We start from the raw sequence: 25,773 nt of genomic DNA on the forward strand, positions 1-25,773 counted from the left end.
GTGTTCGAACGGCTTACTATACCGCTCTCCAGCCACCTTGGCACGTGTTCCTGTCTCGAAGAGAAAGTGTGCGTGTACTGGAGGTGCCTCGAACGCGTTTCGATGTCTACGACTCACGGGTTCTCTCAACCTGTCGAATTGGAGGGACAGTGTCGTTGGACTCCTGCCTTTCCGGTACTCTAAAATGGAATGCAAGTCAGAGAGGAAAAATAAAGTTGTCAGTTGAATGGCTAAACAGCATCCGCTGTAGCGCGCTATGCCGAGGTTACTTATTTATTTCTAAATGCACGTTTGCGAGCTCAGGATTATAATATTATTATTTCTTTCTTTGTTATTCTTATTAACATCGCAACTATCGGAGTTCGGATTTGTTTAACACAATTAATGTTGATTTTTACTGAAACGGAAATGCCATTTACGTATTCCAAGTCATACAACGTTTCTATATAATTAAAAGAAGATTATTGCAATACTATTACAATATTACGTTTATTGAGAAGTATGCATTGTACTTCAGATTCTACAAAATTCGTTCGTAAAATTCTATAATAAAATTAAATAATTAAAGAAAAGATATTATACAAATCTTTAAAGTTCCTTCTCACTCGGAATTCGTTAATGTATATTAAGTAAAAAAGAATTGCGAATGAAATGTTAGCTCATTGACGTTATCTTTTTAATGGATTAGAAAGACAAATATTTGTAAGGCGTGTATTTCGTGTTTAAATTCAACGTTAGCATGTGCATACATGTATGCATACATGATGTTTGATCGATTTAGAGCCGGCGCAATACGAAGTAAATAACTCTTAGCAGTATGTTTACAAAGCTCAAGCACTTCGTTATCTCGATAATGTTGAATACAGAATTTAATCGCCAGATAAATGGTAAGAAATTATACCGATATGATTCTTAATTCCTTGAAATAACATCTTATAATTCATAGATTCGGTCGAGGAGCAATTCATATGGCTTCTCAGATTCGCTACAGTAAGAAGGATCAAAGATTTTTTAACGAAAATGTGAGTAAACGAATGTACGTATATCTCTTGATCAATTATATCTGTCGTTAATAACCGTTGCTATAATTGTAGTCTATCGATAGATCTACATTATCCTACACCAAATTTAAAAACGCCTATCACGTCAGCTATCGATCGCGGTGATGTGCAGATCTTATCGTTTTTGTTAGAGAAAAATTCAACCGATCTGGACAATACTACTACTCAACCTTGGGCTAGGACTGCCCTTATGTACGCCTCTTACGTTTCCAGAAACCCAGAAATATTACAGATTCTTTTGAAGAAGGGGGCAGATCCTGGAAAAGTGGATATGTAGGTCGTATAATTAATATAAATATCTGTGCCTTTATTTCTAATAAATGTACACTTGTAGAAGAGGTTGGACTTGTCTTCAGTATGCGATTGTAGCAGAACGATCGAAGAATGTAATATTTCTTTTAGATTACGGCGTTTCAATAAATCAAAAAGACGTACAGGGAAGAACGCCGCTTATGATTTCAGGTGAAAGAAATCAAAATAAAGACTGATTAAGATTAATTTATACCGTCAATTTTTAACAGAACAGCTGACAAAATAGAATTCAAATAAACGTTCTTTTATTCTATTAAAGATTATAATGAAATTGCAAGAATTATCTTACTTTCGATATTTTATATGTATTTCTATGTTATAGGCATTTTATGATTTTCTGTGTCGTTGAATTTCAAACAAGTGCGTAAAAATCGTAGTCTACTAAATATTTATTAAGAATCATTTGTCCAGTATACAGTTCGAACGTGGACATTCTCTCGATTTTATTGGACCACGGGGCTGACGTCAATATACGGGACAATATGGGTTTCATCGCCCTTCAAATAGCAATTTTATGGAGAAAAAGGGACGCAGCGATTATATTAATCGAAAGAGGAAGCGATATGAGCGTTGTTACACCTTCAACCAAGGCCACAATTGGACAACTTTGTAGAACCAGTATGCCGAATATTCTTCGATGCCTCGAACCAAAAAGATATTATAGCATTGATTAATATTTTTATTGTAACATTGTTTTCCCTCGTATTACGAAGCTTTCTCCATTTTTTTAAATTTTCCAGTTTTTCAATTTTTAAAAATTTATAAATGTACGTACAACGTCGTTCAGAAACTGAGATGGTACGAAGAAAATCTTTCTTTTGTTAATCTGTCAAATTCTTGGACCACGTTGTCGGGCAATCTCTCCTTCCACTCGCCGACTTTACCACTTCGGATAAACGAACCGTCAATGGTGATTTTTTTCCGCTCCTTGTTCCTTCGAACCACATCCTCGTGATTCACGGCTGGATTTTTCTTCATACTGGCAAACTTCAAATGTTCCTCCAATACTTTTACTTGAGCATCAGTCAAAGTTCTATCAAGGAACGCAGCTGACTTCCTTATCGCACCAGGCAAGTCCTAAATTTTACAAAAAGGATATTCGTATCTTGGAAACAACTGCAACTGTTTAAGTTTACTTACAGCTATCATATATTCGTATTTCAAAAATAACATATTGAGAGTGGTCTGCCTCTTCCAGAAATCGAGAACGTGGTCCCAATATGAACTATAACTCACTATAAAGATAACAATTCTATGATGAAGTTATTATATAATTTATACAAGGAGCAAAAATACGTATCTAATTTCACGATCGAATAAAATGTAAATTTTGGTAGCACAGAATTGCTAGAACATGCACGTACGTTTATCTGCCAGGAAAAGGCGACAGAAGTCGGGAAAATTGCCACGATAGCCTTCTATTATTTGACAATGATGAAAATAAGAGATGCAGGTATCTTTTGGATTTCTCGCCACGTAAATAATCTTCGGCTTTTTCTCGCCTGTCCGAATCTGACGTGGAAGTAAATCAAAAGGTAAATGAGTTTTGATGAATCTTGGAGAAGCTTTATTTTTCGTATACTCCACGCTATCCACAGTTGACAGAGGTAACTCCACTTCCGGATGAACTTTTGCGTAAGGCGAATAATCAAAAAGTATGGAGTACCTAATAGAACACGTAATTTCTATTATTTTTAATATTTATGAAAGACATCGATCACTTTGCCTCGTTAACTTACTCAAAAAAGGGGAACCTTTCGGATAAGTGAACTTTGGCTCCTTCATAGTCTAAATTGTTTGCGATGTTCCAGATCATTTCCTGAGTCCATGTTGTCCCTATAGTTATGTCGTACAAATTAAAATGTGACCTTTGATACCATCTTATGACTTAATAAGATTGACTAAGATATACCAGTCTTTGGAAAACTGCAAACCCAAATATCGTCATCCTTGACTTCGAAGTTTTCAATTACGTCTGCGAAAACTTCGTATCTCGTTGGTAAACAAAAACCGCGCACTTTCATATACCCATTGCGAAATTCATTTGTAAATTGGTCTTGTAGAATTTGATCCAAGTCATCGGTCTGAAAAGTTGTCATTTTAAAACACTATATCCTATAAAGTTGTATTTTATTCGATAAACACGGCTGCTTTTCGTTTTCACGCGTTTTCTTTAAAGAGGATTGAACATAAAAATTCACTGGAATGTTTTATTTGTAATGATCGTTGATCAAAGACGCAAGGACCGATTTTGCAAAAATTATCGAATGCCCTGGCATTCGAGACAAAAATTGAATCAACTCGAAAAATATTGCATTGCAAATAAGTATTCCAATATATCTTATCTTATCGCGAATATATCGAACGAGATACGTTCCCACTTTCAATAACAAATCGACTACTTCGAAATCCGTGCATATTCTTATATAGAGCGACTCAGCAGCAATTGGGACGAACGAGTTAATATCGTTGAGAGGTTTTTCTTTCGGCATTACTTTACTAGAACAAGGTTATTGCCGATCTTGCACGGCTTTTTTCCTTCTACCTTGCTCTGCAAGAATAGCTCTTCTCGAGCGTTCATTTGTTCTCCGACGTGGAATGTGGATAATTTTGCAGATCACGAAAAAACGTGTTTCATTAGACAAATTATATGAATATAAACCGTCGTAAATAGAGGGAAACAAGATAATTTTCCAGCGACGTTTTGTTCTTTTACACGCTTTCGAGTTAACGACCAAGGACATTGAATGAATGATAAAAAATAGAATGTTGAAAGAGAAATCAGCTGCGTTGCACACGTAACTTTCGCATAAGAAGTTGCTGATCTTTTTTCTTAAATTTAGCATAGTATATGTGAGATACGAGAATAAAATAACGGGAGAACTGTCCCTATATGGATTCTTTATTTTTATTAACCAAATGAGTATAATCATCATACAAAAAGGTAAAATATTGAAGATAAAAATTTAAGAGACTATATTATCTAAGTCTTACGAGTGGTAAAAAGTTGTGTACTGTAATTCAGGTACTAATAACTACTTTCATCATCTTAAAGCATTTCAGTTTTCCACGATCAAGCGATCCATTTTCAATCGTGCGCTTCCTCGACGCAGCAAGTTTTCATTTTCGGTACTATAGTACGGATGGTACGGATAGTACAGTATTTTCATTACCAGTAAAATGTGAGATTCTAACGCTGTGAATTTACTATTGTTCCACGAAAATGAAAATTATCGTTATTATATTATCATATTTAACATACGAGATTTAACATACGTGCAACGTTTCCTATCTATATATATAGTGACGCTCGCTTAAAGCGCAGTAAATCTGAAAATTTCCATTATAATTCTCGAAAAACAGGTAGCGATTTTAATTCAAAAATATTCCAAGTACCTTGACAAGGTAACAGTAATAAATTTAGCAAGAGCAATCAAGAATAACAAAGTACCTCTTGTTTGCGATCACTGCATCAATTTATCAATAGATTTAGATAATGTTGAGCTCAAAATATTGGGTAACATAAAGTTGAATTTTAATGGAACGACTGCATTAAAACGAGCAGTACTACGTATTTTTGATATGAAAATATATTGGCAAGACAAAGTTTCTTAGATTCAATGTTAAATATAAATTGTAGGCACAAATTTGCAGAACAACGTACTACGATATCTTAATTCTTAGATCTATATCAAAAACTTCTGGATCATCTAAGTCACTATGTTATCACTCTAATCCTCGTTACACGCAAATGCCTAAATAAACTTTATGCCATAAACTTAGACGTTCATGTGTATCCTATAAAGTAAACATTAACACAATGCTAGTATATATTATGCATTATTGCAAATAAAAGTAAGATCCATGGAGAGAATTCTAGAAACAAATATCTTTAATGATCCTCTCAGCCTGAAATGCGAGATAGTTTGTACGTTCTTATATCGTCTGTTTGATCGTCAGACTGCTAATTGACATTTAAACTACGCACACGAAAACATTTCTTTAAAATTACATGTTGGATATAACGCTAACGCTTTGAGATAGATCTACTTGGCCCCTCAGTACTTTTTGCTGTAATTTCTTACAAAAGATTTTGGCCATAAGTTTGTTACGTCGCGCTTCTTCTTGCTTCTCCTGTTGCCGTCGCTTCTGTCGCACCTCGTTCAAACGAAGATACCGCTTGCGCAACCTCTCCCTCATTTCCTCGTTGCTCATCTTTTTCTGTGCGTAAACTGAATATAAAGGTTATAAAGGCAATAAAAATGTAAACGACAAAGAAATGAAAAAATGAAAATCCTTACCTGTTGGTTTAGAAGAAACTCTCGGTGATTTTAAAACATTCGACGTAGTCGCCATTGCCAACAACTGTATTCGTTTTTCCTTTCTTAATTGTCGCAGATGAGATATTTCCGACATGTATTGCCGACGCGTTTCTGCATTATTTACAAAATCCGCTTTATTCTTACACAAATAATCCTAAAATTGATAAAATATCGTTATATACAATTATGCGATTTTATTATTTGCATTACATTAACTGAAATATTGTCCATATGTTGCAGGACACCCTATATATAGCGCCCACTTACTTGTAAAGTACATTTTTGCGGAGAATTTTTCTTCGAGCTAACTTTTTTAATCATGTTGCAAACACAGCCATCCGTTTTCACTTCGTTAACAGTATAATTCGATAATGGCACTTTTAAGAACGCACCCAGATTATCATTTTTCTGGCCATTTTCTTTTGCGAACGACAATTCGTACGCAATGGCTTTTGGATACGTTTGATAACAACTACAGTTTTTGACGCTTTGATATGCCGTGCCACAGCAACGACAATATTTATAATTTATATCGGAATCACTAGTTTGATTCGCCTCGTCCACGTAATTTGGTTTTCCGTTGTTGCAGGCTCTACCACGCAACAATTCTTCGCTATTCTTCGCTCGATTATTACAAAAACAATCTTTCTCGCAGTTGCATTTTACATTACTTTGTACTTTGTACTGTGCAGTTTCGTTAGCTTGTCCATTAGTAACGCAATAAGGCCACGGTTGAGTCGAACAGTCTTCCACTTCCGCGCGGGAATAGCGAGACCCATTGTATTGAGTCCTCCCATTTGAATGGCAACTGCAGAATCCTTTCGCGTTCTGCATTTCCGGTTCGCGACTGTTCTCGCAGGCACAATCGCTCGAACATCCGCACAGCTTGATGCGGCTATTTTGATTCAAACTCGATACGTATCCATTATTATTCTGATAATACTTTGAACTATATCTCATTGGTGCCCGACCTTTCTTCGAGTGGTCGTTATCGCATTCGCACACCGTTGTGCAGCTACATTCTTTCAAATTCCCCTCATCTCTGTCACGTGCATGGAATACCTTCTTCTGACATTCGTCGCATTTAGGAGCATTGTTACTTTCCAACGCAATTATTGGCGATGCACACGACTGACATCCTTTGGACACTACCTTTTTAGTGTCACATTTGCAGTCACACGACTTTAACCTCGAGGCGTTTATTTGATTCTTCGTTTCTTTTTGCTTAAGTGAACTCGTCTGGACTTCCTTGTTCGCACAATGATGCATTACCTCAGACGAGGAGTTACTATTCATCTGATCAGACAATGCCTGTGAGCCAACTGGACTCTCCTCTCGAAAGTTTTCTATATTCGTATGCACTTTTTGGACGCTGCTCGATCGATCCTTCTGCTCCTGTAAACATTGCATGCAAGTGGTAACTACATTTTGAATGGCGTGATACTTTAAGCATTGATTCGCTTGTTCGTTGCATTTGTGATTGTTTTGGAAGTGCAGCGCACTATGAGCCGAACACTGGACATAATGCACGATTTCTGACTGCACCATAGCGGAAGCTGTAGATGTTTCTTGAGGGACAGTTTGCATCCCAGTACTGACTAACTTAATTCTGGAATTGTGTAGATTAGAAGCAGACACGATCTCACCGCCAGTCTTCGAGAGGGCACTGGTAATGTTAGTTGCAGTTTGTGCGCAACTGTTTCGCTTTTTAATACGTTGGATAATACTATTTGATCTACTGGAAAGTTGACACGTTGCTAAATTGCAATGAGATGACCATGGCTCTTCCACTGAATCGGCTCGTGTATTTGATCCGTTCCTTTGCAAATAATCCTTGCCATTAGATAAATCATGCACATGCGTCAGCGATTCCATCGGTTTCCTTTTGCAGTTTCCTGACCTCGATTTCTTTGGAGACGTTCGTGATCTTTCTGGCCTTCGCGACTCTTCTAACAATTTCTTCAAATTACATAAATGACTGATTTCATTCGTGATCCAAATCAATTGATTTCTTTTCTCCATCTCGGCGTAGCTAACCAATTTCGAGTCTCCGGAGTCAGAACTGCCGCACTTTTTAAGTTCGAATTGTCTTTCTGAAAGTGTAGTGAGCAATCTCCAATCGTCACGTTCCCCTGCATTGCTTGAACGAACGATGGGTCTTCTGTTGTTCACAACCGCGTCCAACAACATCCGGTTATGATCAGGAGGAGTAGACGTGGTCGTTGTCGTCGTCGCCGTTGTCGTCATCGTCGAATCTCTCTGAGAAATTTTACATCTTTCTTTTGTACAAAATATATCTTGCATTTTGTTGCCTTTGCGATTTCTTTGAGGAAAAAAGCATTCAGAGCTTTCGCTCTTGTCCGGTTCGGTAATAGTATTGTTGCTCCGATGACAATCGTCAGATCTAAGACCCATCCTCGCTTTTCGTCCGTCAGTTTCTGTTCTGTCTGTATTCTTATCTATTTTATCACTGCTACTTCCTAACGTAATATCTTTCGTAATGCCTCTTCCATTTCTCATTGATTTTCCTTGCGTTATTTCCTTCTGCAAATTCCAGTTACCTGAAGAATCGCTGGTATTATGCTTTTTTGTTAAAGCCTGGAGTATTTCCCTACCGTACACTCTGCTTCTAGCATCGTCAGGATTCCATGGAACATTGTCTTCTAGATTATGTTCGATTTTGTCGTCTGTATATTTGGCGGTGATCAATCTCTTGACTACATGATGTATCAGTCTTTGCTTAACTTCCTTGTCGCATTTATTAGCATCGACGAGACTTTTTAATATATTTACGCTCCGTTCTAGATCCTTCACCAAGCTATCCGACTCTCCCCATAGCTTCTCGTTAATACTGGAGCTGGTATTAGGTAGAGTAGAATGAGACCTTCCGGTCTCCGAAGATGAGATATGGCTACCGCTTCCATTAGGAACGTTCTCATATACGTGACCAGGGAAATACTCGAAACTATTTGCTCTGCCAGTTATATTCCCCACATCGTCAGGCTGAGGCGTATGCCTCGCAGAACCATTCTGAGATGGTTCCGAATTACTGTGTCGCGGTTTTACTTTATTACTACGCTCGTTTACTCCAACATCTCGTGTTTCATTGGCTTCATACTTCCTCGAATTCTGAACTTTGTACGTTCCCTTTGGATTCTTTAACATTAATGTCGAATCCTTCTGCAAACTAGTTCCTCTCTTTGGTAACGGCGGCTTCTCTTCATCGAGAACCGAGACTTGCACGCCAACGGATTCTTGAGTATAAGTGCATAGACTCGTCTGTATAAGTTTATCACAAGTGGAAGGTTTATTTACAATAGTGGCGATAGAGGATGAAGAGTTAAAAATTAGTGGCAACGCGGCTCTGCTCTTATCCCTAGCATATAAATTCAACTCGCTTTGACTTCGCTTCAACGGTAATTTAGAGGCTGGTATAATTAACGTATTCATGGATGTGCTCTTTTTTAAAGGCGACGTCAGAGGGCATATATTTTCTTTGTTCGTATTTTGTTCGTTTGTTAGCTTTCTTATCTCACATGTGGGTTTTACAAGAGGGACCTTAGATATAAACGTTGATTTTGGAGTATCATAGTTGTGCTCCTTTTTTGAATAATGCACAAAAGCATCTTGCTGCTTGAGATCCTTAGGGAGAGATTTTTCATTGGACTTTATATCGTTTCCTGTTATTATACCTGGCAAATGATTCTTAACAATCGGAGTAATTTCAATCTCACTTTCTGATCCCGAAGCATTTCCCAGATTTAATGGTGTGGAATTAGCATTAGGAACCATAGAAGTGGTTGAATTTTTTTGAACTCCCACGAGCTTCCCAGAAATTCCCGACTCCGTAGTACCTTCTGGATCCAATCTTAAAGCGGCAGAACAACCTCTAGCTAAAGCCATGCGTTCTATTGTACTTAATTTCTTATCATTTTGTTTACTGGGTACTAGATTAAAATAACCAACATCTGCTCCACTATCCCACTCGAGTGGCTTATGGGAAGCAATACTAGAAGTTGGAGAAGATATTTTCCTTTCTATGCTTTCTGTTAAAATCTCCTGATTTTCATTTTTCTCTTCTAGAATTGTCTCTGATGTAACATGTTTTAAATCAGGCGATGGAGATTCTGGGTTTGACAATGCTTGGGCATATCTAGATGATGACTCTGCGTTCGAGGATTGGCCAATAAGGGGTGGTCTCACCCATCTTCTTCTCTCTCTGGGCACGCAAGTCTTTAAATTATACTCTTCACCTATACAATCTTGTCTGTTAGCCTCTACTTTAGGATTTACTTCGTATATATTGTAGTAACATTTAATTGCTTCTGGTGATGTACTAGACGTAGGCAATGAAAAATATTGATCCAAATTTGTATTTTGAGAATACTTGTGGTAATATTCCATTACCTGAGATGAAAGACTTTTGCTTGTTGGACCCAGTTTGATCTTTGGCTGCGGTGCCACAACCTGCAGAGAATGCCATGGTGTAGAACTTGTAGTACAGGTTGAACATTCAAGTTTTTGTATTTCTCTTAAACGCGGGAGATCTTCTGAAGCTTCGAAATCTTGCAGATGACCTTCACAGTTCGATGCAGAGTCATACTCCATAATCACAAACTATACGTGCCTTGTCATCTTTTATACAGAGTTTAACGCAGTGTCACATTTTAACAATAAACTGATCCCTTAAAGAAAGTTGTCTATAAACATTCGGAAAATTAGCCATCTTCTTCAATTACGGCAGCACAACCTCCTTCAAGAGTACGATGCAAGATAGAGGTTAGGACGCTATTGTAAACGAATTCAATTGTGAGGCAAAATCTAGTTCTCTTGATTGTAGAAAAACTTTCTAGCACAATTCAAGAATTATAACGTGTCAGAAAAGATTATTTTAATAATCGTCACGCTATATTTACCGTGTGTAATGTTTCAATGATTACAAAGTTTTATAACAAACACTTCGATTATTGTTTACATTTCTGTGAAAACTTAACCGTAAATTAGCGGTAATATTCTGCGTTGTATTCCCGCTAAAGGGTACAATTCACATGTATCTTCAATGTATCATTCGTTCAAACTACACCAATCGCAATTCAGAACGAAAGATTATGATCGGTCACGTGAGTACTCGCTGTAAAGTTAAATCCTCTGTGAATGAGAAACCACGAGGTGAGATGTTAAACGCGTTCGTGCCGTACGACCTCATAGTACACCTAAATGCAATAAACAGTAGAATATAGAACTCCCGTTAGGAGTACACGAAGAAAATGCAAAAGTGCAGAATTTGCGGCAGTAAAGATTTTTACAAAGAAGCTGGATATTTCTTTTGTCAAACGTGTCAAACGCAAAATGAGGTAATAATATACTGTAATTTTATTCTTATCTTTTTAAACATAATTCATAATTAATAGTAATTAATTTCATTATTTCTGTAGGATATCAGAGATGAAGTTCTTGAATTACGTATAGATAGTACGACTAGATTGCGAAAAACAAGAATTAGGCAATTAAAATCTGATATATCAGGTTTGTATCAATATTATTTTCAATATTATTCTAAGAATTTCTTAATATCTTTAAATATTAGGTATGCGATCTTTGCTTACAATTATTAGGTAATGAGGTTGGATGGACTTCATGGGAATTGTACAATTTTGTTTTAATTGGTTTAACAAATGAGCTAATAGAACTTGGAGTTCCATCTGATATAAAATTGACAATATTACAATTATGGGCAACATATTTAGGCAAACTTGAAGTAGCATTTATCTCAACTAGAAAGAAATCTATGCCCAAATTAGCTAGAAGATATAAGAAAAGGTATGTTTGAGTAAACAATTTGAATTATTATATATTCAGACAAATTAATGTTTATTATAATAGGGATGCAGATATTATTTATGGCAAGGTGCAATCGGAGAAAACATCTAGGAAGCGCAAAAGACCTAGAAGTAATACTTCTATTATTAGTGGAACTAGCATTACCGGACTTAGTGAGGGTAGTTCTATGAGAGAATTGAACAAAAACAAAGTAATTTTTATAATATTTATTAATAAAAACAAATTTATTTCATATTTCACACAAACCACATTTTTTCAGAGACTTCTGATAGCGGCAGATTATGATAGATATCTTCAGTCTCAAAATAGTTCTGAGGGTGATGGTCTTAGTATGCTTAGTCAAAGTCAAAGTATATATAGTGGTCAATCTAGTTCTGTGAAATCATCAGAAAATGAGGGAAAGTAAGTTTCTTTAAAAAATTTGATATACATGTATTAAAATATTTCTTATACTTTTTTATTTATTTAGAGTACAATTTAGTTCCCATGCCAAGGAAGAAGCAAGAAAAATTAAAAGATTATCAAAAAATATACCTAGATTTGAAAGAGTTCAATACAGGGCGAAACACATAAGTACTCAGTACAAAATGGGACCTAATATAATTACACCTATGCGACTATGGGCAATTATATATTTAGCTTTAAGGATCCATAATCAACCTATACAATTAGGAGATATGTTAAGGTATGTAAGGGATGTTGTTTCTTATTATCATGATATGTATAATTATTAATATATATATATAATTAATATATAAACTGAAATTTTATTTATTAAAGAATCTTTTCTTAGATATGGAAGAGAAGGACACTTGTCTTACTACAAATTGGATCATTTATTACCGCCAGAACTGAATTTAACAGCAAATGAAAGAAGCTTCTTAACACAGAATGTTGAAATTACACATAAGGGCATGAGACGAATTATTGCAAGTATGGCAAAATTACTTGGTGCATGGAATATAGTTTGTCCTGATTTTCTATCTTTAGTTAACAGATATTGTCAAGAACTAGGATTACCAAGTATGATTATATTTTATATTTTCAGTTTATTTATTTATATTTTCAGCTTGTTTGTTTATATCTTTACTTACATTCCTACTATTAACTGAATCTTATATTTGTATATCATATATGATTTTAGGGGGCATCCAATTATATACAGAAAGACTAATAGCTTTATCACCTCCTAAAATGATATTTGATGCAAAAATGTCATGCATTCCTAACTATGAAGGTCGTGCAATGGCATTTATTATAGTAGTGCTGAAAACTTTACTTGCTCTAGATGGTGTAACTGAATATCGCATTAGTAGAATTGCAGAGAGGATCAACAGGTATGTTTGAAAAAAATGAATATCTATTATATATATTATTTTATGTTTTGAACCTCAAAGTCTGTAAATCTGTAACATAAATAGTAAAAATGGTCAGTTTATTTGGAACAAAAATGCAACGCGGAAATATTACATTATCTGATAATACATTAAATAAATCGCAAAAACAAATTGGGTTCGAAAAATGTAAATGTACCGAAAGTAATACTCCGTGCATAATTGTACATGGCGGTGCAGGGGATTTTAGTGATTCTATAGTTATAGAAAAAATGACAGCTTGTAAAAAAGCCGCCATCAATGGCTATAAAAAATTAATAAATGGTGAAACTGCAGTAGATGCTGTAGAAGCTGCATTATGGTGGCTTGAATGTGATGAATTTTTCAACTGTAGTTACGGATCTGTGTTGAATGAAATAGGTGCATTTCAAATATGTATATATATATATATATGTTTTTTTAATGTCAGCAAAGTTCAATTATGTAAGTGAAGATTATTAATATTCCTTATTAGGAAAAGTTCAAATGGATGCTAGCATAATGGATGGTTTCACATTTAAATGTGGATCAGTAGCGGCAGTTTCAGACATAGAACATCCTATAACACTCGCAAAATATGTTATGAACAATTTTCCAAATTCTATTTTCGTGGGTGAAGGAGCTAAAAATCTAGCAAAACATGCAGATTTAAATTGGATATCAGAAGGAAATATGGTCTCACCAGCAGCACGCATAGCTTTACATTCAGAAAAAACAGGAGAATTTAATGCTGATGTTCATAATCAAAGTTTATTGGATATCGATATATTAACGAGTAAATCGATTAAGACCATGGTAAAGAAGTAGATTTTTATTTATTCATGAAATTATTATTTATAGATAGTCTTGGTACTGTTGGTTGTGTAGCATATGACGGATATAGTGTAGCTGCTGGAACTACGACTGGAGGTTTAAATAAAAAGTTGGTAGGGAGAGTAGGAGATACTCCAATATTGGGTTGTGGTACATATGCTATTAGAAACATAGGATGCTCCTTAACAGGGCATGGGGAATCTATAATGAAACTGGGACTAGCGCGTGCAATTGTAGAAGACGTTAAATGTCATATTTCGGGCGAGGAAGCTCTGCATAAGCACTTTTCTTATATGTTAAAAAGATTTGAACAAGTCGGTGGTGGAATTGTACTTCAGTCAGATGGTCAATGGGCAACATATTTTACTTCCGAAAAAATGCCATACGCTGTAATCGAAAATGATTTAATTACATACGGGGCTAGATTATATGAAGAAAGAAGAGAAATGTATGAGAAAGACGAAAAAAATTGCGAGTGCAAATGTCCTTTTATAATCGTACTTTTAATGAGAATTAATACATTAAATACGATAAATTTTTTTATTGTTAATATAAATACTTACTTTCGCTTTTGTATTTCAGCACAGCTATTGAACGCGGCTTACTCGATAATAAACTTTTTAGTTTTCAAGAATGGCAAAAATATATTGAATGCAGAAAGACGATTTTAATGCATGCACATTATCCAACCAAAATGAAATATTGCCCCGATGCAGATGGAATCGACGATTTATACTTAAAATTCTTAGAATTTATATCTTCTAAATCGAATAAGAATGAACAAGAAATAAAAAATTCTAAACATTATTTGCCACAAGAAATTATAAGTGCTATGGGAAAACACATAAGTAACATAAATATCGATGATTCATCGCCAATGGCAATTGATATATTTCCACCATCTCTAACACCTCTTCGTTCGTACTTGCAACATTTATTAGATCATCCGCTTTACGATATTCCTAATATAGCACGAAGTGATTTTTTTCTTACAAGAATTGGGTACATGACAAAATCTGATGCGTAAGTAATTTGAGATTATTAATTCGAAATATGCTACTTTTAACCACATTTAATTGAAATACATTGGTCTCTTTTTTAGTTTAGTAGAATTAGCAGCGAAATGTGGCATGGAGTTAGAGATAGTCGATTCGAACGTACATTTTCTCGAAAAAAATGTACCTCCATTTGAACAACCTAGAATGCCAAGTATAAATGAACTAAAACAGCTTATCGACGTGCAAGATGACTTACAGGACGAAGAAGATAGAAGCGAAAGTGTGAATGACTATTTACACGCTAAAACACCATGTAGCATTAAATTTGACACTACTAAAAATCAGTATTACGATAGTACTGTAAGTACAATGAAAGATTCTGCAAATGTCTTTGCAGAAAATGATTTTACATTTACCGAAACTCTGCCAAACGGGAAATTAGCAATACCTGTTGATAGCGATAGTGAGAACGAAGAAGATTTAGGGAGCAATGGTTTGGATCAATGGACGCTTTTAGAAAATAAACTACGTGATAAATATAACATACATTTATCACTAGCAGAAAAAGAAGCCATTCATAAGTCGAATGGAGTGAAAAAAACACATTCCAAAGAATCTAAAATTCAACTTAAGAGAAATACTAAGGGTCAGTTTATTAAGCGTAGTGCTGCGCCTATAAAAATTGAAAAGAGTGACGCCGAGTTTTTTGCTGCAACAGAGAATGTAAATTTTTACGATAATATCGACACAAGAGTCATAAATGATAAACATATAGAGGTTGAAAGTACTGAAAAAAATCAGTTATTATTCCCTGAAAATATCAGTATCAGTGACATTAATATTGATGACACAAATATAAATATTGATCATTTTGATATAAATGAGTATCTTAATTTCAGCGACATTTCATTTTTTAGTCAAAATGACATTCTTGCACCTGTAACAAGTAAGGAAGAAACTGTAGTCAAGGAGAAAGATATATTTTTTAAACCCTTTACAGAGTACTGGATGTATGACTGCATTTTCAGCCGCGTGAAATCAAAAAATTTCGCTATATTCGAAAAATCATTACCACGAACTTTTCGTTGGCTACTAAACGAATGTGCACTTATTGTGGAAATGTCTACAGAAGATTTATACGAAGAAGTCTGTTTAATAGAAAATTATTATTCACACATTTCAAATTCTAGTACCCCTGACAGTAGTGAACGTACCAACATAGATTCAATATCTAAAAGTCAATTGAACTTTATTTTAAATAAATGGTAAAGAACTGTCGTGTGCTATATTGTAATATATTAATTATAATTTTGTACTGACAATGTAATTTATTCACGTGGAAACAATATATTAATACTTCAATCTACGGATTAAGCTCCATGAAATCCTTTTATAATAGATCTACGCGGCAAAATATTTTTGTGCTGTTTCATATTTATCTTTACGGCATTATGAATAGCGATGAGAGAGCTATAAGCTTCAAATTATGTTCAAAGCGATTCGAATTTTTTACAACGGCTCACGGAAGTATTTGAACACTCTTAGAAACTTTATATATATGTATGATACAAAATATTTTGAAATCTTATTAGCATCGTAACGAGACACGACTGTCGTGCTTGTATTGTTAACTTTTGAAACGAATCTGAGAATGTATGTAAGAGTTACAAGATATTCAGTGGAAACATACACTTCGCAAATATCATCCAAATATTTGAACAGTCAATTTTTTTCTATATTAGTTAGTCAAGGTGTTTAATGGACCCATTGTTAGCACTTATTGTATAGTCTAAGACTACAATTTATGCTTTATACTAATTTTCCACTAAATGTGCATTTTGCAAAATATGTCACGTGGCTTCCATATACATTTTCGGATTGCTTTCAAATTTTGCTTTTCTAATCACGATAGTCGTGTTTATTATTATTACAGTGCTAAGGAAATTCAAAAATTTTATAACATGTACATTCAAAGAAAAATTCTGTTATAAGTGTTCGATATTTCTGTGAGTCACCGTATATAATATAGATTCGAAGCTATTCAAAGTGTGCCAAATTCCATCACTAACTATGAACCTTTTTTCCAGTTCCTAAAAATATTTGGATTTTCTGTTTATCGACCGTGTCGAGGAACGTAGAGCCGCGTTAATGATCGGAGTCGACATTGCGGGGCGCCCCGGTCAAGCAACTGTTGCACTCGTCGAGAGGCTCGTTGGTTCCCGGTGTGTTCCTCGTCCCGAGCCGTCGCGACGGCTCGAGGGACGACGGAGCGTTTCAGTAGTAAACACCAGTTGGCGTAAGACAGTGTCGGATGGCTGTCATCGGTCAGCGGTCGCTACCACGGTACGTAGTGTGTGTACGATCAGGCGGTGATGTGTGTACGCTCTCCGCGTGTGTATCTACGCTCGTTCCTTAAGGAACAATTCGCACGAGTGTTCGTGCATTCGAACGTGCTTGCGTGCGTGCGTACGTACAGAAACCTATTCGCCCTCGTGTTTTAGAGTGGTCGTGACAACGCATTGTTACAATCGTGGCATTGCCCATTACGTTCATCGAAAGTACACGCCGTTGTTACGTTTGCACATTCAACTCGACGTTGCACCTGTTTTCTTTGGTCCTGGTGTCGTTCACCGAGGCGTCTGGTCGCCCCACCGTCCTCACTTCCTGTCTATCGTAAGTGAGCATTCAATTTCCTAGTAACCAATTGAAAATCCGAACGACTGAACAAAATTTCGTGATTTATATTTTGGACTGTCAATTTTGTTTTATGATATTATCGTACGCATGTGGGATGTTGGTTCAGAGCTTTTTAATCAAATCTACTCGTACGTGTGAAATACATCGATCTTCCCGATGGCATACAACTGTTTTGGTAAGTGCCAAATAAGGATTCGAATTGGCATTGCATCGAAGAGAATTATTTGCGATTGAAAGCTGCTTTCTACACCTGCTGCATGCAGTTGGGTTTTAATGGACAATCGGTAGAAGACATCTACGAATCGATCTCAATTTCTCGGATCATCGATCGCTTGAAATGGACTGCCAATTGCGTTTGTCGCTTACAGTGCATCGTTATTTTCGTTGCATAATTATTGTCCCTTTTTTTCCGGTGATGAAATCGATGAACCATGCCAATGTTATAGTTCTTTCGATTTCAGTCGCACTTACACTAATTTCGGCATCGCTATATGCTCTGGCTCGATCGATTGGCAAACTTCCTTTCTTCGAGTCTATCGATATCAAGAGTTCATTCCACCATACAAATTTCACGTAATTTCTTAATATTACTTCGAGGCTAACGCACAAAAATTCGCGAACGTTGAAGATGCGCTTGCGCATCTTATATCTTAGTTATCTGACACGCGGATAGACCTAATCTATGGCCAGAAATTATCTTCGATTTCAATTATTAACGCCACCAAACGAGGTGCTCACAGACCAAATTGGTTAACCCTACTTTTTGAAATATTTCAAATTTTAATACCAAAGCGCTTGATTGCTGCTTATCGTATATGATTTCATCAGTTTATCGTATATAGTTTCATCAATTTTCTCCATTGTTTGCTTCGTAGAGTTAATCGATTTGACAAATGAGCGGCCCGATTATTCCATTCTATTAAAATAAGATCAACATGTGACTTAGTTCTTAGTCAACGGCATTTTTCGAGATAATCAGCCATTCACATTTGGCGAACGTGAACGCATCTCCACGGTCGTAAACGATAAATCGTGCAAAAGGGTGGTGCTTTCGTCCAAAATCAAACTCGAGAGTGTTCTTTGGTTCATGGTGGCAATAATTTTAATCCTGCCGCTCGAAGTGTTCCACCCTCTTTCCTACGTTTCATGATATTACATTTTAGCTTAAAGAGGATGTTCCTCTGCGGAGGATTACTACATCGGCCGAGATTGCGAAAACTGTATTCGATGCCATACATCGATGTTTTCTAAGAGTGCAGCCATGCATTTCTTCCGCTGACTAGTGCAGAAAAGATATATCTTTGTTCGAGAATTTCGCATGGTTATGATACATAGATATAGAAACGAACCGAAACACGCGATCGTAATACTTCGTGCACACGTGCGAATATACGGTCACATAGAACGATAGAATTTCTTTAATCGACTAAACGGAATTTAAGTCGTTGACGCAGTATTGTTATTGAATGTTAAACCTGCTGACTCGTTAATTCAAAGTCCCCATGGATAGTATTTGCCGGTGATAGAATCAAATCGAATAAGCTTTCATAGATACGGATCAAATTCAGTATCTAAAGTTCTCTTCATAGGGTTCGAATAATTATTCGCAACTGTTTTGAACGAACGCTTATCGGAGTAATGATAACGAATCATCGAACGCAGTGGACGCTTCGTGTATTAATATTAATCACGTATGAATGTTATCAAAGTATGTAAATTATTGAACTAATGGTAAACTAGCGGTCCATATTGTTATACTTGTTTTCTTTTAGATTTTTCATATGAAATTCCAATTAAAACCTTATCAACGGTATATTAAGATTAAATACACGATTGGTCGGTACTAATTGGTTTTTTAATATTATTTCTGGAATTGATCACGATGGTCTATCCGGTCTGGAGGAACCTTCCTTATCTTGTTTATATTTAATTAAGAAAATACGCTGCTACGATACCGAATAATACTTACAGGCGCCAATCTGTTCGTTTCACGTTAATTTTTAAAGATAAACTGCGACGTGTCTTTATTTGCCACGTACCTGAACCCGCCACTAATATTCCACGATTTTCGTCATGTTTTTACGTATCAATTTATGTCGTTCAATTTATCGCTGAATACGAATACGACAGATTGAGGGCGTGCGAATGTCGTACACAATTATTTCCTTTACGGTTTTGTTCTTCCTTCCATCTTTTCTTTTTCATCATTTCCTGGGCGTGACAACCGGTCGATTCGCAGAGCTACGCACAAAGGAAACGTTATTTTTAATTTCAATGACATTACGCAACCTATAATTTGTATCGATTTTGCCAAGGGAGAGAAAAAAGAAAATTCTTCGTGTAACAAAGCATCGAATGGTTCATTGAACCGTTCCTTTCTCCGAGTGTTCGCCGAGCGATCTCGCGTCCCGGCGAACGTGTATCATCGATTACACATTGTTAAGGCGATCTACATTATGATGCCGCTCGCAGGCCATCGAGGTTGCACTTGCACTGTTGCGTGCACGCGTTTTATATTTAGTCCCCTCCCCAGCCACTTTGAAACTTTCTGCAACGTTTGGGAAACAAACAATCCGGCGGTGGGTCGCTATAAATTGCAACAACCAGCCTTCTCTACGATATCTCTTTCGGCCGTTTCAACACCTTTTGCATCCTGTTGCACACATCCTGTTGCAGCAGGGGTGGAGGTTAATCGGAACCAGTTATCGGTGGCACATGCCGGTCAACCGCTTAACTGTTCAAGACATTGCGCTTCACAAAAGAGAAATATAGTATCGCGCGAATACATCTCGACGCTCAACCATTAGCACCGATATTATTGATCTAAATAAGTTTCAGTAATTGTAAATTCCTTCTTTCAAATGATAAATTCAAGAATTTTCATAAAACACGCATGAAGTGATAGCCATATACAGTGGTATGCGAATGTCGTCCAGATAGATTTCTTATCTTGAAAGCGATACTTTAAACAATTTTAACCAATATCGTACAACGACATAGTAGCGATTATTTGTTGCATCGTTTTCCTTTAGTCGCCATGGTCTTCCACCCGATATCAGTCCAATTTAATTTGTAGCTTTTGGAATATAATTTACGAAGCATCCGTTTGATAACTTTTCTATATCGTTGTGAATCAACATTCATTTGTAACACTTTGATCAAATTCAAACACTGTCGCTACAAATCGACCAATGTGCCAATTCTTACAATTAAGGTGTACACGATGCTGGATCGAGCTCGTAAGTGAAACCACGTCGTTCGTTATTTTGTCAGGGATCCAGCTGCGACGATGATTGCCGATCGCTCAATGTTCCAATCGACCATTACGAAAGTAGACCCACCGTCGTCGCGATCATTATCGAAATATGAAGCTACGAGTTTGCACGAGGTCATGTTTCACATTTCGCTATCTGTGTGTTTCCTCGAGACGAAAAATTCGCGAATCGTACGAACGCGAGACGAGATATTCCGATCTGATGTTTAGTTAAATTTTCCCGCGTTATCCATCCGCTGTATTTCCTCGTAGTTGACCTACTCCGTAAGGTCCTTCTCCGTAGAGATAGCCGGTTCTTTGGCTCTGCGTTTCCAACCGGTCGATCGAACTCGTCTCTCTTTGCAAGCACGGCTGATGGAAACAGGTGTCTCGGAAATATTTAGAAATCGCGCGAAAACCAAGCTTTCGCTGTGGCAAGGACAGGTGCTCGGGGGCTTTTCAATTTCTCCGGTGTTTCGATAAAACGATATGGAGAATCGCGTTTTCATCGGTCCTCACAACCGTGAGAATCTCAAAGATGGTCTTCGGTGTTCAACTCTGCTGCGTTCCTTTTTAATCATTTCAAACTCGATCGCGATTTTTACTTTCAATAAATAGACTATGGATATCTATGCAAATTCGTATTTTTGTAAATATATCTTACTTAAATGGAACTTTGGTGGAAAATTGTTTTACCTATTAAATATCGTGAAAGATTTTGAATATTCATTTTGAATATTTTATACAATTTGCATATTACCCGCATTCCCACAAATGCATAAAAATCCGCGGTCTGTTGACAGATGTCTCAAGTTCGAGAAAAGTATAAAAGGATTCCATTGCGGAGCGTAGATCGTAATGGCGTAGATCAAGATTTTGAGAATTTGGATTTAGTCACGTATTTCAACGTTCAAAAGTACCTATCATCCTTTTAATTTCACAATTCCCTAGCAATATCCGTTTACGTACCAGCTTGCAAACTTTGAAAAATGACATAGGATGTATCCCTTTTACGATAAAAAAAGAACGAAATCAATTCACGGAGTAATTCCTGCGGAATAAATTCCTCGAAAAAGTCCCTTCTTTCATCCGCTTACGTATAAGTTCGCCACTCTTTTATTTTAGATAATATACGACATATCCCTGTTGCGATAAAAAAGGAATGAGATCAATCCGTAATCGTCCGATAGTTGCTCCGTAATAAATTGCTGAAAAAATTCCATTCTTTCACGAGCTCAGAGATACGGCCCTGCCTTCCTAAACACGTCTTTCATTAACACGTCGCTACTTCAACGCGATATCCATTTGAATTTTACATCACCAATTTACGCTTCTGCACTTTCTTAACACATTGCCTCGTTATAGCAAAATGGGAATGGCTGTCGGCCAACTTGCCGGCAGAAACTTTTTCTTCGAGTTGTACTTTTTCCAATATACCACGACGTGCTCCAAATTTCATGCATAAACCCGACGAGCTTCGTCTGGAACAGTCGCGACGGAACGTTGTCCAACTCGAAAGATTTTATCCGGAGAAACCTTTCTTTAGAAGAATTGCACCGATTGTTTCACGGGCTACCAGAGAGAACAATCGTCTCATCCTGCGGTTCGTTGTCCCTGTGACACAGTGAGAAAATAGCGACGAAAGGAAGCTGGAATTTTGGTCGAACCGACGAAAGTCCCTTGGAACGCGTATCGTTTCTCGATAGAACGCCTACAGTTCTCGGTAATCGAATAGTTCGCTAATTGTACCGCGGTTTCACGGTTCGTTGTCCACCTTCCTGCGATTCAGAATTCCTTCCAACGATTCTCCATTCGGTCGACGATAAACGGGTCGACACGTTGGGAGTTGGGAAACGGAAGACGCTTTCTGTAAACGTTAACACGAGCCTCCTCAACATCTGCTCGCGACACAGGCGCCAGTTTCTCGTACAAACGTACCGCACGGAAGTGTGTTTCCACGTGTACTCCACTCCCATTGTGTCTTTTAATCCCGTTAAGTTACTTATTCCTTTGTTCTTAAGACTTATTACTAGCAGGAAACTGATTGACTATTAGAGCCATACATTTCTGACGCTCCCTTGTATACAATTAACAGTAGAACTACCACACTAGTCGAATTGACTGGTTTTACAATTTTATTTTTAAATTCCCACTTCGTGTTATATTTTTTTCCACAACGATGTAGTGACTTTCGCAACGATAACCAAAAGAATAATATAACGAATTTTATTTTGTTTTTTATGTATTCAAATTGATACTAACTTTGTATCAAGGCTACTTATACCAATGCCAGTCAAAATAATTGATACTTGTCAAAGTGTAAAAGGGTCCTGCAATTTGTTTATCAAACCCCAATTAACCAGTTTTCTTGTTTTGTACAACTTGCCACACGTTTTTTAAATTTTTACCGCGTATCATTCGATATGACGATATCAGTTATCAGGAAAATTCCGGATCGATCGGTAGATCGCTAGACGCTAGTACTAGAAATATCACACCAATCAAAATGACTGGTTCTACAATTTTATAAATTTGCCAATCCTCGTTTAGGGATCATGGTCCCAGATGGATTAATAATACCAAAAATATATTACATAACGTGGAATTGCTTCTGTAAGAAAGTAACGAATCAATAAATATAAAAATATTGCAGACCAGTTATTTTGACCGGTTTTGGTGTTAACTATCGGTAGTTGTAGTCTGTAAGTTAATGAGTCTGTAGGATATCGTAATAATTATCTTGCGGATATCTGTGCAAATTCATATTTTTATGAATACGATTAAAGAAATGATACTTACACAGAAGTGTGTTTCATCCGTTAAATAGTAGACGTAACGAGGATTCTACTTTGCATGTTATACATATTTTTGCAGGTTACATGCACTCCGTGCATTGCGATACATACATATAGGTACGTGTATTGATCTATTTGAAGTTCCCTATATTTTGTAGCTTCCAAGTTATCTTCTACAAGCTGTTATAATGACTCGATACATATTTTAAATCGAACGAAGGGAAACAAAGGTGGGGCGAAAAGGAAGATGCCGATGAAAATTTCTATTTACTTCAGTCTGAAGGTGTAATCTGGTGAACAGGCACGGATTCGTAAAGTTTCGTTAATAAGATCGATTCAGTTGTGCGAAAGGTCTCAGGTAACGTAATGATCAAGCTACTCGAGATAATGTCGATGTACTGGATGAAAGTTCACCGCTGTAGAGTTTACGCGGATATAATCGAATTTCCGTGAACTCTGCGCATTCGAACTTTCATAAATTCATAGAATGTTACCGGACGACGCGACGACGCGTCTACGCGACGACGCGACGTTAACGGATTACGACGACGGCGTCCCTTCCCTCGGGTAAAGTATCGCGTCCTTCGTCACCGAGAACCTTTGTTCGTAATCCTTTTTTTATTCTCCGTCGTTCCTTCTTATTCCACGTCGTTTCTCTATTATCAACAACGACGTTAATTTACATGTAGTGGCAATTTATCGTATCTACACGACGTTGACTTTCGCCTCCCTGTGGGATGGGAAATACCGGTTTATTCCAATCAGCGATCGTTCTAATCGGCCTATCGATCTCTCTCAGCGAAATTAGCTCTCGTTACAGGACAATACAGTGGAGTCGCGATCGCAAACACGGGGAAAAAAGGTTGAACGAAACAATGAACGCATCGGTTCAAACAGTAACGCGATGGTAAAAATTGCAATTACGCTAATTGGCTTTGCAATCTGCTCGTATGGATAATGTAAAGTAATCGAGGAGAAATGCTAAATGAAACGTTGCATCGATGCAACGTTGATCCTTAACGCGTTAACTGCCACGCGAATTTGATATATTTTGCTCTGATTGCCGCGCTAGATTCAAATATATCGCATCGTGACGTTTAATTTGTACAAAATATTACGGTCATATTTGCTCACCTGTCTGACGATATTATCTACGATGGCTACGAAAAATACTTGTTGCATTTATCGTAGCATTTGATTAATTAAGTTCAAGTATATACAAATATATGTATATTCAGATAGTTGAAAACGAGATATATTAGATTGCCCGAAATGTTTCTTCCGTTTTATAAGGAAATAATAGGCACACAATGTTTTTTGTTTTATATTATTTTATTGAATTAGGTATGATCGATTTCGTTCTATTTTCACTATTATATTCGTGCATAATTCAATAAACTAATATAAAACAAAAAACATCGTGCGTCTATTATTTCCTTATTAAACGAAAGAAACATTTCGGACAACCTAATACAACCATGGAAATGAGATGTAGAATGTGATTAAAAATACGCCTCGTTAGACAATAAGATTATGTAGAAATCCCCTCAGCAGCCATTAAGTAAATCATTCTTACGTTGATAGTCGATGAAGTTTATCTCATTTTAATGGTACCGGAGGATTTAGTAACGCGATTGAAAGTCTGGAAAATATCTGGAAAGACGCGAGGCAAGTTGCGAGTGAAAGTAGAGCGTTTGTCGATACAGAAACCATCGTGACATTTAATCGAATTTTCTATAAGCGCCCTTCCTCCGTACACGTATCTCTTCTCGTTTATTCTTTCGTTGACAAATGACTGAGAGAGTCGAGAGCGAGGGCAAGGCGAACCGGAGTGTATGTGCTCCAGGAAAGAGAGCACAAGGAATACTCACGAAGCCGGCCTTTCACCTTGAAACAACACAGCCCGAAATAACCGGCCGTTCTCTATTTTCGGGCAACATCTCGGCTGGTCCTCGAGTACGCTTCTCTCTAACGCATCTCTTAGCTGACATGCACATAGCTACGTGACGTCTGCGTACACACGTAGATAGCAAGTCGCGATAAATAACCCCCGTTTACCGATAAGCGCCACGCAAATCGTTGTGTCCTTACTCACGTTCCGATGCAAAACGGTACGAGACACGTTCACGAGTCTGCTACCCGGCTTATCTGCTCTCGTAGCCGATGCTATCATTCGTGACATTTACACGTTCGATCGAATTTTTCACGAACCTTTGTATGAAAAATTTCGCGTTCCTCGTTTCATCGCCAGAAGCTAGAGAAACCTGACGCACTACCTAATATGGAGGGAGAGTGTACTTCAGGAAAA

General features: G+C 36.9%; 5 protein-coding genes across 7 annotated transcripts in view; 3 read left to right on the forward strand and 2 right to left on the reverse strand.

Annotated features, from left to right (window-relative positions):
* The first annotated feature begins 137 nt into the window (after positions 1-137).
* On the forward strand, positions 138-2,105 carry LOC126923984 (putative ankyrin repeat protein RF_0381). The gene is made up of 5 exons (XM_050737975.1): positions 138-887; positions 947-1,022; positions 1,095-1,334; positions 1,396-1,523; positions 1,785-2,105. Exons 1-5 carry the CDS (start codon positions 818-820, stop codon positions 2,045-2,047), a joined length of 777 nt encoding a protein of 258 aa, XP_050593932.1. The 5' UTR covers positions 138-817; the 3' UTR covers positions 2,048-2,105.
* LOC126923981 (luciferin sulfotransferase-like) lies at positions 2,044-3,738 on the reverse strand. Its single transcript, XM_050737969.1, has 5 exons — positions 3,286-3,738; positions 3,113-3,209; positions 2,738-3,039; positions 2,514-2,608; positions 2,044-2,450 (listed from the first exon to the last, which is right to left on the reverse strand). The coding sequence occupies exons 1-5, from the start codon at positions 3,470-3,472 to the stop codon at positions 2,157-2,159; spliced, it is 975 nt and encodes a 324-aa protein (XP_050593926.1). The 5' UTR covers positions 3,473-3,738; the 3' UTR covers positions 2,044-2,156.
* A 516-nt stretch (positions 3,739-4,254) lies between these two features.
* On the reverse strand, positions 4,255-10,719 carry LOC126923943 (uncharacterized). The gene is made up of 3 exons (XM_050737887.1): positions 5,963-10,719; positions 5,675-5,849; positions 4,255-5,605 (listed from the first exon to the last, which is right to left on the reverse strand). The coding sequence occupies exons 1-3, from the start codon at positions 10,301-10,303 to the stop codon at positions 5,382-5,384; spliced, it is 4,740 nt and encodes a 1,579-aa protein (XP_050593844.1). The 5' UTR covers positions 10,304-10,719; the 3' UTR covers positions 4,255-5,381.
* Positions 10,720-10,809: 90 nt separating this feature from the next.
* LOC126923952 (TATA box-binding protein-associated factor RNA polymerase I subunit B) lies at positions 10,810-16,086 on the forward strand. Of its 3 annotated transcripts, none has more exons than XM_050737908.1 (10): positions 10,810-11,049; positions 11,131-11,221; positions 11,311-11,515; positions 11,579-11,726; positions 11,796-11,938; positions 12,006-12,221; positions 12,330-12,469; positions 12,681-12,873; positions 14,305-14,745; positions 14,825-16,086. In XM_050737908.1, the coding sequence occupies exons 1-10, from the start codon at positions 10,963-10,965 to the stop codon at positions 15,987-15,989; spliced, it is 2,829 nt and encodes a 942-aa protein (XP_050593865.1). In that variant the 5' UTR covers positions 10,810-10,962; the 3' UTR covers positions 15,990-16,086. The 3 variants fall into 3 exon arrangements, with proteins under 3 accessions (XP_050593865.1, XP_050593863.1, XP_050593866.1); XM_050737906.1 differs by having other exon boundaries at positions 10,812-11,049; positions 12,330-12,559; XM_050737909.1 differs by lacking the exon at positions 10,810-11,049 and having other exon boundaries at positions 11,283-11,515; positions 12,330-12,559.
* Positions 16,087-16,952: 866 nt separating this feature from the next.
* The window catches only part of LOC126923963 (protein phosphatase PP2A 55 kDa regulatory subunit), a 45,405-nt gene continuing 36,584 nt past the window's right edge, over positions 16,953-25,773 (forward strand). Inside the window, exon 1 of the mRNA XM_050737933.1 lies at positions 16,953-17,393. The gene's annotated coding sequence lies outside the window, so the exon portion shown is untranslated. The remainder of the gene's footprint in view (positions 17,394-25,773) is intronic.

Source organism: Bombus affinis, chromosome 14 (genome assembly GCF_024516045.1).
Source record: "Bombus affinis isolate iyBomAffi1 chromosome 14, iyBomAffi1.2, whole genome shotgun sequence".
In the NCBI taxonomy this organism is placed as follows: Eukaryota; Metazoa; Arthropoda; class Insecta; order Hymenoptera; family Apidae; genus Bombus; species Bombus affinis.

Excerpts from the sequence above, each read along its gene's own strand:
- LOC126923984 (XM_050737975.1), top strand. The coding sequence starts at position 818 with ATGTTTACAAAGCTCAAGCACTTCGTTATCTCGATAATGTTGAATACA. Across the intron at positions 1,023-1,094 it reads AAAGATTTTTTAACGAAAAT|TCTATCGATAGATCTACATT; the intron begins GTGAGTAAACGA and ends CTATAATTGTAG. Across the intron at positions 1,335-1,395 it reads GATCCTGGAAAAGTGGATAT|AAGAGGTTGGACTTGTCTTC; the intron begins GTAGGTCGTATA and ends GTACACTTGTAG.
- LOC126923981 (XM_050737969.1), bottom strand. The coding sequence starts at position 3,472 with ATGACAACTTTTCAGACCGATGACTTGGATCAAATTCTACAAGACCAA. Across the intron at positions 3,040-3,112 it reads GAAAGGTTCCCCTTTTTTGA|GTACTCCATACTTTTTGATT; the intron begins GTAAGTTAACGA and ends GTGTTCTATTAG. Across the intron at positions 2,451-2,513 it reads AATACGAATATATGATAGCT|GACTTGCCTGGTGCGATAAG; the intron begins GTAAGTAAACTT and ends TGTAAAATTTAG.
- LOC126923943 (XM_050737887.1), bottom strand. The coding sequence starts at position 10,303 with ATGGAGTATGACTCTGCATCGAACTGTGAAGGTCATCTGCAAGATTTC. Across the intron at positions 5,850-5,962 it reads CGCAAAAATGTACTTTACAA|GATTATTTGTGTAAGAATAA; the intron begins GTAAGTGGGCGC and ends TATCAATTTTAG. Across the intron at positions 5,606-5,674 it reads AGTTTCTTCTAAACCAACAG|TTTACGCACAGAAAAAGATG; the intron begins GTAAGGATTTTC and ends CTTTATATTCAG.
- LOC126923952 (XM_050737906.1), top strand. The coding sequence starts at position 10,963 with ATGCAAAAGTGCAGAATTTGCGGCAGTAAAGATTTTTACAAAGAAGCT. Across the intron at positions 12,222-12,329 it reads CAATTAGGAGATATGTTAAG|ATATGGAAGAGAAGGACACT; the intron begins GTATGTAAGGGA and ends ATCTTTTCTTAG. Across the intron at positions 12,560-12,680 it reads TCAAGAACTAGGATTACCAA|GGGGCATCCAATTATATACA; the intron begins GTATGATTATAT and ends ATATGATTTTAG.